This window comes from Bos indicus x Bos taurus, chromosome 10, assembly GCF_003369695.1.
Source record: "Bos indicus x Bos taurus breed Angus x Brahman F1 hybrid chromosome 10, Bos_hybrid_MaternalHap_v2.0, whole genome shotgun sequence".
In the NCBI taxonomy this organism is placed as follows: Eukaryota; Metazoa; Chordata; class Mammalia; order Artiodactyla; family Bovidae; genus Bos; species Bos indicus x Bos taurus.
Window position 1 is genome coordinate 23,436,775 of NC_040085.1, and position 14,109 is coordinate 23,450,883.

Sequence of the window (14,109 nt, forward strand, 5' to 3'; positions counted from 1 at the left end):
ATGTATCATTTATGTTCCATGTGTGAATTTCGGAAAAGTATTTTCTGTCTTTTCTAAGACAGAAATGGGAATTTGTGGTTAAAAAATTACATCCAATATGACCCATTTAGAATTTGAAACACAGAAGCCTTTGCCTAGAGAATGTTTGAGAGTACTCCTATGCTAACATAAGGCTCCAGTTTTTATGACCCGATTATTTTTGCCTTGCCTTTTGATTTTTACATGTTTTAATTAAGCCATCTTAATATATGATTATTATTGCTTCTGAATTTCATTAAGAACTGCAGCACTATAACTGTCCTGAGTATGAGCATTATAAATGTCCCTTTCGAGCTACAGGAAGTAAGTGACCGTGATTCTAGGAACTGTTGTAACATTTTTCCAGAATATTTCATGATAATTCTTAGAGTGCTGAAAATGACAGTAGCACTATATATACTTGTTTGGTTTAAGTCCCAAATTAAAACAGTGTACAAAATGGAGGCAACAGTGACTATATTTCAGAATTATGGAACTATGATTCTTTTTTCCACTTTATTGATCTCTGTAGCTGTACATGTTCCACAGTAATAATGGTCACTATTTATTGAGCGGCTGTGATGAACTGAGCAAGCACTGGGTTAGGGATATTAACACATTTAATTCTTAGAACAATCCGAGGAGTTAAATATTTTCCCCATTGTATGTATGTAAATACTGATTCATAGAGCTAAAGAACTTGCCTAAGTGTCACAGTTTGTGTGTAACTAGTAAGATCCTGTGTTGAACCCAAAGGTGTTTCACTTCAAAGCCATGGCTATGCTCCCCTCTTTTTTCCTTTGTCCTCTCTTAACAGTGGTTAAGAATAGGATCACAGTTGTGAAGATCCCTTGGAGAAGGAAATGGCTATCCAATCCAGTATTCTCTCCTGGGGAAATCCATGGACAGAGGAGTCTGGTGGGCTATGCAGTCCATGAGGTTGCAAAGAGTTGGACAGGACTGAGCAACTAGCGCTTTCCCTTTTGTGACAATGCTTAGCTTACTTTCTCCTTTGTAATTTTAATGCCTTTATATCGGCTTCCATATTTTTCTTTAAAAATGACTAAGTGATGTGAGTATTAACATCAAGGAATCAGTAATGATTCTGTGTCCTTTCTGCTCTCTGCCAGCTCTTTCTAACTGCAGTGGCCATTGGGTCTGGTAATCAGGTGATCATCTATAATATTTGTCCCCATTCTGATGTTTCAGTGTGAAAGAGAACTACTACAAAATTCTATTGTTCTTTGATTTATTGTAATGAAAAGAAGGTACATTTAGAATCAGGCTGATCCAGTACAGATCCTGATTCTGCTGCTCACTGGTTGTGTAATCTTAGAAGTGTCCTAATTTTTTTGAACCTCAGTGTTAACATCAAAAGCAGTAACCAAACAGTAGTCACTAGCCACCTATGGCTATTAATTAACATGAAATAAAATTTAAAATGTAGTTCCTCAGTTACATTAGGAACATTTTAACTGCTCAAAGACCACCTATGGCTAGTGTCTGCTGCATTGCATGACACAGATATAGGGGTTTCCATCATTACAGAAACTTGCAATGAACAGCACTAATAAAATGGGGTCACTGACACCTTTCTCCTAGAGTTACTGGGAGGATTAAGGTATTAGAAAGCTTGCGTAAGGAACCTAACATGGTGCCTACTTGGAACAATGACACCCTAAAATAATGCATGTCCCTAATGCATCTTTGTTATCTACCTTTGTTTTGTTTTGGGCAAATCCTCATCGTCCCTAATTTTTCTTTTGTCTCCTTTAAAATTTAAAAATATTTTAAATTGATAACTAGATCTTTGGTGTTGGAACAAGTATTCTCAAGATAACTTTTACACCTTAAAAACTAAGGAAGGACAAAAAGATACCTTGTTATGGCTGTCTAGCTTCATACCCAGGAAGAAGGAGAATAAAAGCTTCAGGAGATGCATATGGTTTGTTAGAGTCCAGATCTGTATCTATAACTTGTATCATGAACAACTTTAGCCACAGTGAAATGCTTTCTCCATGGACCCCCTGCCTTCTGTAGTGGTTATTTCTGCGGGACAAAACTATTAGTCATTTGGGGAAAATACAGAACTCTTCAAAAACCTGTCCCAGGAAATTCTATACCTTAAAGAATGCTTCTGTTTCCCTTCCTCTCCAGCTTCACAAGTAAGTCACAGCCTTTCTTTTTCCTTACAGTATTTTGTCATGGACATTGAATCCATTTCCAGAGTCTTTGATACTGCTTATTGGAATCAATCTTAGAAATATCTGACAGTAAGACCCTAAGTGGGCTTCCTAGGTGGCTCAGTGGGTAGAGAATCCACCTACAATGCCAGAGATGCGGGTTCAATTCCTGTGTCGGGAAGATCCCCTGGAAGAGGGCTTGGCAACCCACTCCAGTATTCTTGCCTGGAGAATCCTATAGCCAGAGAAGCCTGGCAGGCTACAGTCCACAAGACCACAAAGAGCATGCACACACACATACACACACAAGACCCTAAGCAGTAATGCAATAACTATTTCAAACTTGATTTTTGTATTTGTAAGAGTAAGGACATTTTCAGTGAACTCGGTACACCTTTGAAGTATAATGAGTTGGCCTAAAAACAACAACAAAAAAATGGTCCTTGCTCTGCTGTTGACACTTTGGGCGGTCTCCCAGGCCAGTCACTGTCTGGGAACACCCTTCCCTAAAGGGAGGGAAGTCTCAGTGCTAAGGGAACACACAGCATCAGCATGTGTCAACAGACTCTTAAGCAAAGGATCTTCTGGAAAAAATCCAAATTCATAGATTTTTCCCCCCCCCTGAAATTACTGAGCTGACTTAAAAATCACCGTGGAACAGAGGAAAAGTATTATAATAAAAACAGGTGAACTTTGTCACCGTCTATAGTAGCCACCTGGGAACATTTCAAGCTAATTGTTCTCTTCAGATGGAAAAAAAACAATCCAGAGAGCACTGGCCCCGGAACACCCAGAGGGACCCCTTGAAAGAATTTTCTTTGGAGCTCAACTCACTCGTGGCTCAGATGTGGTATGGGGAGGTGTGGTATTTAGTAGGCCTATCTATAAGGAGGGCTTCCCTGGTGGCTCGGTGGTAAAGAACCCACCTGCCAAAGCAGGAGAAGATCCCAGGGTTAGGAAGCTCCCCTAGAGGAGGGCATGGCAACCCTCCCCAGTATTCTTGCCAGGAGAATCCCCATGGATAGCGGAGCCTGGCGGGCTACAGCCCATGGAGTCACAGAGAGTCAGACATGCCTTAGCGACTGAACAACAATAACAACAGTCTATAGGGAATAATCTTTTTCAGACCAAATGGCTCCTTTGTCCGGGAGCATAGGTAAGAGCGAGCTGGGCGGGCCAGTTTCCTGCTTGGGCCTTCATTTCATGGGTAAATACTTGCTTCATATTGACAAGGTTAAAAGACATTGTTAGATATTAGTTGATGCCCCTAAGAAAGCTGTTCCTGTGATATGTTCTGAAAACATATCACATCCATATGGGACTTATTTTGTATCAGGCACTGATGGAATGCGAAACACATATTCATTTATTTAATCCTTCTAATAACCCACACAGAAAGAGCCTTTTTTATTCCAAGCTTTTAGGAGAGGAAGCTGAGACACAGGTTGCTTATATAACTTGCCCAAGGTCAAGTTTCTTGCAGGAATAGGGTAGGATGTGAGCCCAGAACCCAAGGCCAGGTTCTTAACTCTTCTACAGCTTCACGAGTATGCCTTGGCCTCTCCTCTTCCTTTTCAGAGGAGAAGGGAATGTTTGTTACCAACATTCAACCCACTTCCACAGAAACTTTGAATACAGCTCAGTGGAACCAGTCTTAGAAACATTTAGCACCAAGACAGCTCGACGGAAGAAGGCCTTAATCCCCGAGTCCGGTTGTTGCTGTCAGCAGATGCAGCCTGTTTTGTTTTCAATCAGTGAAAACAGCTGCTAGCTTTTCTGAGGCTGAGTTAGAGGGGCTGTTTGAAGCACTGCAGTAGATAGCAGGGGGATTTCGCATAGTGAAGCCTGGCAGAGCACTGCCTGACATGGAAGGAGAAGCGTGGGGAGGCCTCCAGTTCTGGCCTCAGTTTGGCCTCATAACTCCATTTTCAAGACGTGGAAAATGAACTTAAAGAAGATGCTGTATCCTATGGTTGTACTTGAGCTTCGTGAACTGGTACAGTTAGCTAGCTTCTCTTGACTCCAAATGTCTCCATCTTTAAAACATGAATGTTGAGCTGATTGACTTCTAGTCCTTCTGAAATCCTCTTAAGCCTCCCAACCATTTGATTCCACCCATCTTCTTCCATTATCTTATACTTCTTTCATCTGACGCCTCATTCATTTAACAAATGTCTTTTTGAGTACTTGTATGGCGTTATTTCCTCAGAGCTCACTTAGTTAAGTGTCACTTATTTAAAACATGCTTCTTGAACCTCCAAAACCCCATTACCTCACTTATATCTTTCTTCATAGTCTGCTTATTTACTTTTCCCAGTCCATTGCTCTAAACACTTTTCTTCCACAGAAATAGTTTCTACAATCTTACATACTCTTACCAATTTTAACTTCTACTTTTCTTGAGCAGTCATTCCAGGAACCTAGTTGAATCCCTAGAAGCTGGAAGTAGTCATGAAAAATCAGGCCCAGAACTTGGAGCATATTGGATAAGGAGAAACATGAGAAATTTAGCCTAATACCATGAAATTAATCTCACTTTTCCCTTGCCTTTCTGGGAGAGTGCTCGGAGAGGGTTTTATGAGAATATGTGTGGGAAGGAATTCTCTAAGCTGAGTGACATGGGAGAGTACTGCAAAGCGTGTGTGAGGTGGGGCGCGAGGGGCTTTAGGAAGTTTTTGCTTTAGACAGTATGCCATTTCTGCAAATTGATTTTGAAAATTTTTTAATGCTCATTCCTTTAGTTGTTATGAGAATCAAGAAGCTAGGTTCTACTACTTCCAGGAAATGATAGCCCTTCTTTTTTGTTTATTACCTTTTTTTTAGGCTTATCTCACCAGGTGTTGTTTATTGGAACGGTGTTTATTGGAATGTTTATTGACATGAGGTTCAGTTAACTCCAGCCTCAATCTGAGAAGATGGTGAGATGGGAGGAACGTGGAGAATTCGTTAGTAGTAAATTCTCCACATAAATTCTGTATTCAGTTTTCACAAGCTGGGTACCAAATAGTTACAAAGAGCAACATGTGAGTTATCCTACCTGATATTGATCATGCCTATTTCAACTAGTTGTCCAAAGTAGATAATTTTTAATCTGGCCTTTTGCACAGGTAGCTATTATTAAGTATCTTGAGGTTAGAATAAAAGAGAATCAGGTGAGGTTGTAAAGGAGAAAGTCTTGGCTGTTAACTTGGCTGTTTTTGCGTAGTGGGTACTTTAAAAGCATGTATCATCAGATCAGATCAGTTGCTCAGTCATGTCCGACTCTTTGCGACCCCATGAATCGCAGCACGCCAGGCCTCCCTGTCCATCACCAACTCCCAGAGTTCACCCAGACTCACCTCCATCGAGTCAGTGATGCCATCCAGCCATCTCATCCTCTGTCGTCCCCTTCTCGTCTTGCCCCCAATCCCTCCCAGCATCAGAGTCTTTTCCAATGAGTCAACTCTTCGCATGAGGTGGCCAAAGTACTGGAGTTTCAGCTTTAGCATCAGTCCTTCCAAAGAAATCCCAGGGCTGATCTCCTTCAGAATGGACTGGTTGGATCTCCTTGCAGTCCAAGGGACTCTCAAGAGTCTTCTCCAACACCACAGTTCAAAAGCATCAATTCTTCTGCACTCAGCCTTCTTCACAGTCCAATTCTCACATCCATACATGACCACAGGAAAAACCATAGCCTTGACTAGACGAACCTTTGTTGGCAAAGTAATGTCTTGACTTTTGAATATGCTATCTAGGTTGGTCATAACTTTCCTTCCAAGGAGTAAGCGTCTTTTAATTTCATGGCTGCAGTCACCATCTGCAGTGATTTTGGAGCCCAGAAAAGTAGTCTGACACTGTTTCCACTGTTTCCCCATCTATTTCCCATGAAGTGATGGGACCAGATGCCATGATCTTCATTTTCTGAATGTTGAGCTTTAAGCCAACTTTTTCACTCTCCACTTTCACTTTCATAGAATAAGACAAAAATAATGTCCAAAAGGTGATTCTTTTTTCCTCTGAGAATGTTAGAGCATTAAATAGATGAATTTTTCAAGACCGCCCAACTAAGATCAGACTTGTAGGCTGCTTGTTTGAAAACTACTATGGTCTGAAACATTTTTCCATTCCCTAAATGACCAGATGTTGTAACATTTCTCATGGTCATGAGAATGAGTGTCCTGAAAGAGTCAATATTCAAAAATCTCTTTAAATTACCATGCTGCCCTTTCTTACTTATCTTCATATTTTTATGGTCATAACTTGCTTTCATTCAAAATTGTCTTAGGTCCACCTATTGCTAATTAAACTGAGTCTGGAGTATAAAGTACTAAGTTACAGTCCCTGAACAAGAATCACCTCTTTCTTGGCTGATTTCCCCTATTAAACTTCATGTTTCATCAAGGTGGAGGGCTGGAATTTCTTCATCTTTATGTCGTACAGAGTTGGTGCTTGACAATGATTGTTGGATGAATGCATCTTTGTGATAGTTCACTTTGCTAAATGAAGGAGAACTGTATAGGTAAATGGAAAGCCTCTTGATAAATTTGAGTCCTAAGGATTATGTGTCTTGTCTGTGACCAGTAGACAAGCCAGCTAGGGAATTTTTGCTTGATTTTTTTCTAAGTAGCCCGTCTAGATTTCCCCTCTAAATTTACAAGGGAAAAGAATGGTCCCACTCATATTTTTTTTTCTTTTCATGAAGTCAGTCTTCGGTATCATTTCAGAGGGTAAGGTACAATACATGCCCTAGTGAGACCCCACCACCTAACTGGGCTGACACGCCTGCACATTTTAAGATGTAGGTGGATGTGGAGTCCTATTATGGCAGGAAGCAGGGCTCAGGCTTTTAGAAGACTGACTGTGGATTCTGTGGCCTGATTGCCTTGATTCAAGTTCCAGTTCTTCTTGTGAATATGAGCAAGTTACATCATCTTTCCATGCCTCAGTTTCCAAACAGGAAAAAGAAAATAATACCAACCTCATAGTTAGATGTTGTTGATATTTTGTTGCTAAGTTGTTCCTTTGTGACCCCATGCACTGTAACCTGCCAGGTTCCTCTGTACATAGGATTTCCCCTGCAAGAATACTGAAGTGGATTGCCATTTCCTTCTCAGAGGGATCTTCCCCACAAAGGGATCAGACCTGTGCCTCCTGCTTTGCAGGTGGATTCTTTACCACCAAGCCATCAGGGAAGCCCATAGTTAGATGTACTAATCAGTTAATACACATGGAGCAACTAGAACAGTGCTTGTAAACACCTAATAAATGTTGTGTATTATTAGTATCATCCACTTATTAGCTGTGCGCCTTTGCTTGGTTGCATTCTCTTGGCCATGGTTGCTTCATTTTTAAAATGAACCTAAGAACACCTTATCTACCCTAAGCCGAGGGACTGGAATCAAATTGTCTCCCTGGGACCCAAGATTCCCACGACGTTGTATTCATGTCCGTGGGTATTGAGAAGGTGCTAGAACTTTATATTTCCACTCCATGCTGTAGTGTAGAAGAGTCTTCTAGTTTATGTCCCATTTTGCCCATATCTGCTGAAAGTGCTTAGCAACTTATTCTGGAAATCAGTAATTACGTCTGAGAAAATGGAGCTTTCTCGGTTAAAGAACAACAAATATGTGCCATATCTCTTCCCCTCACCCATATGTTGACTGGTCTACATGGTTCTTCAGAAGACTGATCTTATGATCTGATGTAATGATTCCTTTTTCTTTCTCTGTCCTGAAGAAGCAGAAGTATGATTTTATCAACAGGCATTTCCTTTAGATAGGAAGCTTGTTATGAGGCTTAAATAGCACGAATGAATTTTCCTGAGTGTTGTGGTGGCCTTTTGATTAACCATGCCCTATTTAATAATCTCAAAATATGCTGGGATCAGGAGCAACCAGGAAAGTATCCATTTAGACACAAGGTCAAATCAGGGATGAGGAAGCACTGTTTTAATTTTCCTATAAGAGTTGATGGGCTATAATCATATGTACGCTTTTTGTGTGAAGGTTTCTTTTGAACACATCGCACTGGAAATTTATTATTGTGATCAGAATTTCTCAGTGGAGAACACAATTCAAGTTAGCAGTGTGGAAGCCACAGCCATTCCCTGCTGCAGATAAAGCAAGACAGCTGTTTTGCTTATGGCTACAGCTTCTGTTTTGCAGAATAAATTTGTTTGCATTTAACGCTTGGGCTCAATCTTCTTGTAGCTTTATTCAGAGAGTCAGTGATTACTATTAACCTATGATGACTATTAAGCCAGTTTGGCTCTCTTGATCCAGCATAGTGCCTTATCCATTCCAGGTGCTTACTAAATGCCTGCTGACTCAATAGGATCTGGTAAACACTGAGACCTTCAGGTACAACAGGAAGCTGCCCCAAGAGGCAGGTATGCTGCTAGGAAACAGAGCTGCAATTTTTCCATGTCCTTCATTGCCAGGTTCCCAGCTTGTACAGCATTGGAAACTACACTGAGCTGATGTTTGGTGGTGGTTTTGTCTTTCCTGTTTTTGTTTTAGGCAAATGGGTCTGTGACAGAGCCCTGATAGAGACCTTTCAGATGTTTTTCCCTGTAGGGAAATGTGGCTTCTTGGGGATCTTTTTTATGAATTGCTTTGCCTAACAAGGCAGGTTGTGTGTTACTTTGTACCATGCTAGGTTTCAATTTGTTGGTTGGATGGCTGAAGCACAGAGGGGTGCCCTTTGGGCAGCAGGATTCCTAAGAAAGCTAGGAAGTCAGAGCTGCTGAACAGAAGCCCAAGGTTAGCCCAAGAGAGTGAAGGGTTATTCCTCCCTGACTGGGGCTGTTTACTCTACCACCCTGAGGCTGGTGGACAGTGGGCGTGGTGGGCGTACTTGCCTAAGTACCTGTTTGTAGAACACTGTGGCAGCAGGGCAGAGCTAAAACAGCAGTAATCTGAAACCAGTCTTGTTGGTTTTCCTTCCCTGGAAGCTAAAATCTGCATTCCAGATGAAACCTGCAGGGAAGCGGAAGAAAGCACTTAAAAAAAAGAAAGAAAGAAAAAGCTTCAGGGGTAGTAAATTAACTGCTTTTTGGAGTCCTTGGCACTTTTGAGATGATCTGTTTCTTTCTTTACTTTGGGCTTTGTAAGTGGCTGTCAGTCTGTGTGCAGCGCTAGTTTTGGGGTGTTTTTTGTTTTTTTCTTTTTTTTGCTTGGATGGCACAGGCTTCTGACCGTGATTTACATGGCAAAAGAGAGCCCGCAAGACGTATTTCAGTCATTTTCTGCTGATTCACTTTTGAACTTCCTGGGCTGCTCTGGGAGTGGAGGGGCGGGGAGGTGGTTGAAGGCTGTCAGGAACAGCTTGCCCGATCAGCACTCTCTGGAGCTTCCCTTGCTCACCAATGAGGAAGTTGAAAGCCACCAGGAGAACCGCGGGCACTAGGGCGGAGCTCGTGGCAAATCCTGGGCTGGGTTGAGTAGGGGCAGGCTGATTTTCCCTACGACAAAAAGCCTTTTGTCCCGGGGAATAAATACGGAAGTCCCAGAGGAGCAGCCTCCCAGTCCGTGTGTAGTAAGGTGCGCAGCCTCAGCTGCTTCTGGCCATAAAGCCCCGCCGACTTTTTACAGTTGCCCGGGGCGCCCCATCCCCGCGCAAACCGGAAGGAGGGCTCGGGAGGGACCAGGGCCGGGCCAAGTGTGCTCGCGCTGCGGCTGAGTCCACCGGCCGGTCCTGTGCTCTCCGTTCTGGAAGTTAAGAGCCGATGGAGTGCAGAAACTGAGAGAGCAGGGGAAGGTAGCAGAAGTGAGAACTGCCACCCAGGGCACTGCTGGGACATGGAGGAAGTTGGAAACGCTCTGAATGGCAGTGATGGCTCGAAACCAGAACAACCTGAAGCCGGACTTGCCCCGGCGCTGTCGATCCTTACCAAGTTCTCTATGAAATCCCTCTTTGGGTTCACGAGTAAATTGGAATCTGTGAAACCCGAAGAGGAAGACGCAGTGCTGAAAGCCTTCCGTAATTTAGTGGTGGAGCCCAGTAGTGGATCGGATCTGCAGGAGGTAGAGGCTCAGGTTCCACTTGACCATGGAAATGATGGGAAGACAAAGGTGGAGACGCAGACGGAGTTGGAGGGAAGTCCTAGGGGAGGAGCAGAGGCCAGGATTTCTCTCCCTGGACAAGAGCTGCTTCCACTCGCTGCTTTGAATATGAACAAAGACAATGTCATTTTGGTTCGAGGGACCCTGGTGAACACCACCATTGATTCTGATTCTGATGATGGAGGCCAGGAACCAGAAGAGGGAAGCAAGACCAATAGCCCCAGATCCACTGGTGTTGTTTTATCTGAGCCATCCGAGGAGCCCCAAGAAAAGCCAGGAGGTGGAAGGGAAAATACCGCCCCTGGTGACAGGGGTGATGCAGAGCTCAGTGGAGAAAGTCCTCAAAGAACTCTGCAGGAGATAAGCTACAAGTTGGAACCCGACAAAGGTGGCCTTCAGACACAGCACAGCCCCTGCCAGCAAGAAGCGGGAGAAAAAGGTTCCATGGCTCCAGCTGTGGTAGCAGACCAGGACTCAAGTCTTGGTGTCACCGAGAACACCTCTTCTAAAAAAGAAGTCCCTGGAGAGAAGTCCTTCCAGCTTCCAGCTTTTTTCAGTGGGCTTCGTGTGCTGAAGAAGGGAGCCACAACCGAGGGCGGGGAGACCATCACTGAAATTAAACCAAAGGATGGGGACCTGGCTTTGCTCAAGTTGACCCAGCCAGTCCAGCGGTCCCTAGCGCAGGCAGGGCCTCCAGCAGTGAAGATGGGAGAGAAAACAAGCTATCCAAAGGCCACTCCCACTCTCCTGGAGCAGCTGTCTCAGCTGCTCAACATTGACGTCCCCAAAGCCGAACCGAAGCCAGAAGACCCTGAACAGCTCAAGGGGGAAGAGATGGGCTGTGGTGCACCTCAGGAGAGCCAGAGCAACCCTGGAGAAGCCCAAACCCAGGGAGGAGAGGTCAAGCCAAAGCCTCCAGAAACAGCCTTGGAGGCCTTTAAAGCCTTATTCATCCGTCCCCCCAAAAAGGGGACCACGGCTGACACCTCTGAGCTGGAAGCTCTCAAGCGCAAGATGAGGCATGAGAAGGAGTCCCTAAGAGCTGTGTTTGAGCGGTCAAGGTCAAGGCCTGCGGATGGCCCCTCAGATTCCAAAAGCGTACGTAGCAGTTGGGTTGTGTGATTTGTCATAAAGTGTTATGTGGCCATGTTTCTTTTCAGGTTTCCTGTCAAAGAGGGTCTTAGTTACCTACTCTTAGTGACCCTCCTGTAGGTGAAACATGGTATAATCAAGTGGTCCTTATAACGAGTCTGGAGTTGGACATTTTGGAGTTGGAGTATTTTCTTTCTTTCTTATATTTCTCTGGATTGTTGTAAGAAAGGTGTGCAGATCAAAAAGGGAAACTGTCACTCTGAGTTTAAGCATTAATAGTAAATGTGCTTATAAAAACCAGGCAGCATCAGAATCAATGCGATATGGAAATGTAGCCCAGACTTCCTTCCCATTTAATTAATTATACCTTTGTGAAAACTGTATTTTTCCTTTGAAAATTGGTCACTTGGCCAAATACATGTTTGTGATGTGATTAAAATGTTCTGTGTTGGTTATAAGATATCCTGATTGAGGACTGGGTTTAGAATGAGACCTGGGTTATAATTCTAACTCCACCAATTACTGGTTGGGTGACCTTGATCTTTTCTAAGCCTCAATCTCTTCATCAGCAAAATGATGAAAATAATTTTATATGGTAGTGTTGAAGAATAAATGAAGTTAGCACATGGTAACCATCTAATTTGTGAAAACTGTTACAGTTGTTTAAAAAAGTATTCAGGAAATTTGTAAGGACTAACAAGCACTTTGGAGAAGGCAATGGCACCCCACTCCAGTACTCTTGCCTGGAAAATCCCATGGACGGAGGAGCCTGGTAGGCTACAGTCCATGGGGTCGCTGGGAGTCGGACTCGACTGAGCGACTTCACTTTCACTTTTCACTCTCATGCATTGGAGAAGGAAATGGCAACCCACTCCAGTGTTCTTGCCTGGAGAATCCCAGGGACGGGGGGGTCTGGTGGGCTGCCGTCTATGGGGTCGCACAGAGTCGGACACGACTGAAGCGACTTAGCAGCAGCAGCAGCAGCAGCAGCAGCAAGCACTTGTTCAGTGGATCTTAAAAGTTCATAAGGGCAGTGAGTAGAAGTTTTTGCTTAGTTTCACCTTGAATATAATTATCATTCCCTCATACATTTGATCAGTTAAAATGTTAAATTTAAGGTCTTTAGAAAAATTAGCTTGGGTTGCAGTTAAAAACTAAATACAATATAGCATTCTTCTGGTTGTAAAATCAACCCCTGTAAAAATAGCTTGAAAGTGACAGCCATATCATTCTTTTTTTTGGTAGGAAAGAAAAAAAAAAGAATTGATCAATGTGAATGTCTTAGAGAAGTGTTATCTTGACCTAGAACTAATCTTCATGGAAAGTGCAAAGCTGGTTTATAACTTTAACCCTGGAGTTGTTTGGGCAATATTTGTAAACATACCTATAAATGTACCAAATTATAGTATAAATGTACCAAGTTATAGTACATCTGTATCTTCAGCTCAGAGTGTATTTATGGCTTTTTAAAAGAGTTACATGCTGAAAATCACTTATTGAAGATTGTGTAATACTTGGCCTTAAGTTGTTTCATTTTTCCACTCCAGCTGATCACTTTATGTTTCTGGAAAAGGATTGTATTGTAGTGAGTTGTTTCAGTTGCAGCGAGTGAGAGCAGTATGCAACTCAGGGTTTAGTTGGCTCTGGTCACATTTTATTGAACTTAAACTTTTCTCTGCCCACTTTTCCCACAGCCTGACCACAGCCCCACTGAGCAGGATGATAGGATTCCTGGCAGACTCCAGGCTGTCTGGCCACCACCGAAGACAAAGGACACAGAAGAAAAAGTGGGATTGAAGTACACTGAAGCAGGTGATGTGAAAAGAAGCCAGGTCTCAGAAATGAATCTCTTGCTGCGTTGGCTTTTAGTTCTAGCTCAGTAGACTCTGAGAATTGGAGTTTTTGTTTCATTATAAAATGCAATGCTCAAGGCTTTTCTTTTTGGTTTCGATGTTACATTGACCCCTGGCACACTTATCAGGAATGAATCTCTTAGAGATGAAAGGTGAATGCAGTGAAATGAATGAAGGGGGGCACTTGTGTAAAGGAGGAGAACCTTGGGGGAACTAATGGAGAAGGTAGATTACAGATTCTTCAGGAAGCGGGTGGTTGGCCCTCAGAGAGTGTGTGAGCCGACAGGGCTTCTGGCAGAGGCAGAGTGTGAGTCTCCAGAGCTGGAATACGATTTGTTCTTTGTCTTCAAGTAATGCTTTTGAGCCACAGGAACCTTGTGCAGAGTGAATGTACAGATACCATCAGTTACTCTTTCACTTTTGTTAAACAAAGCTTTATTTAATGCATAGCCAATTTCGAAGCAAGCTAATTCCCTGGAAATCTTCCCCAGAGCTTTGCTTGAACGTATTTAAATAGAATGGGAATCTAGATATTTTTACTTTTTAAGTGAAAGGTTCGCATGAAATTAAAAAAGAAAAGAATGGGAGGAGGTTATGTCTTAATTGTATATATGTGTGTTTTGATGTATCTCTGAGGAAACCTCTTTGTCTTCTTCCTGATATTTGAAGATTTCTTGCATAGGCTTCCATTTTGCTGATTGTCTTAGGTATCTGTATATATTACCAGTCTGTATGGCTATACAAAAGAAGTACTTCTTTCAGTTCTTATTGGTTGACTGGTTGACATAAGTGGATCAAAGTTTGGATGGTTTAGTAATCCATAGGCTTTTTGAAAGATGATAAAGTTACAATCAGTAAGTGATTTCACAAATGGATCTCAGTTCTAGCCTCCACTTACACAGTTGCAAACTTCTGACTACC

At 42.8% G+C, this 14,109-nt stretch overlaps 1 protein-coding gene across 1 annotated transcript in view; it reads left to right on the plus strand.

The window, feature by feature from the left end:
* FMN1 (formin 1) overlaps positions 1-14,109 on the plus strand; it is a 457,430-nt gene that overhangs the window by 105,622 nt on the left and 337,699 nt on the right. Inside the window, 1 exon segment of the mRNA XM_027553461.1 lies at positions 13,030-13,147. Coding sequence (XP_027409262.1) covers positions 13,030-13,147 — 118 coding nt within the window.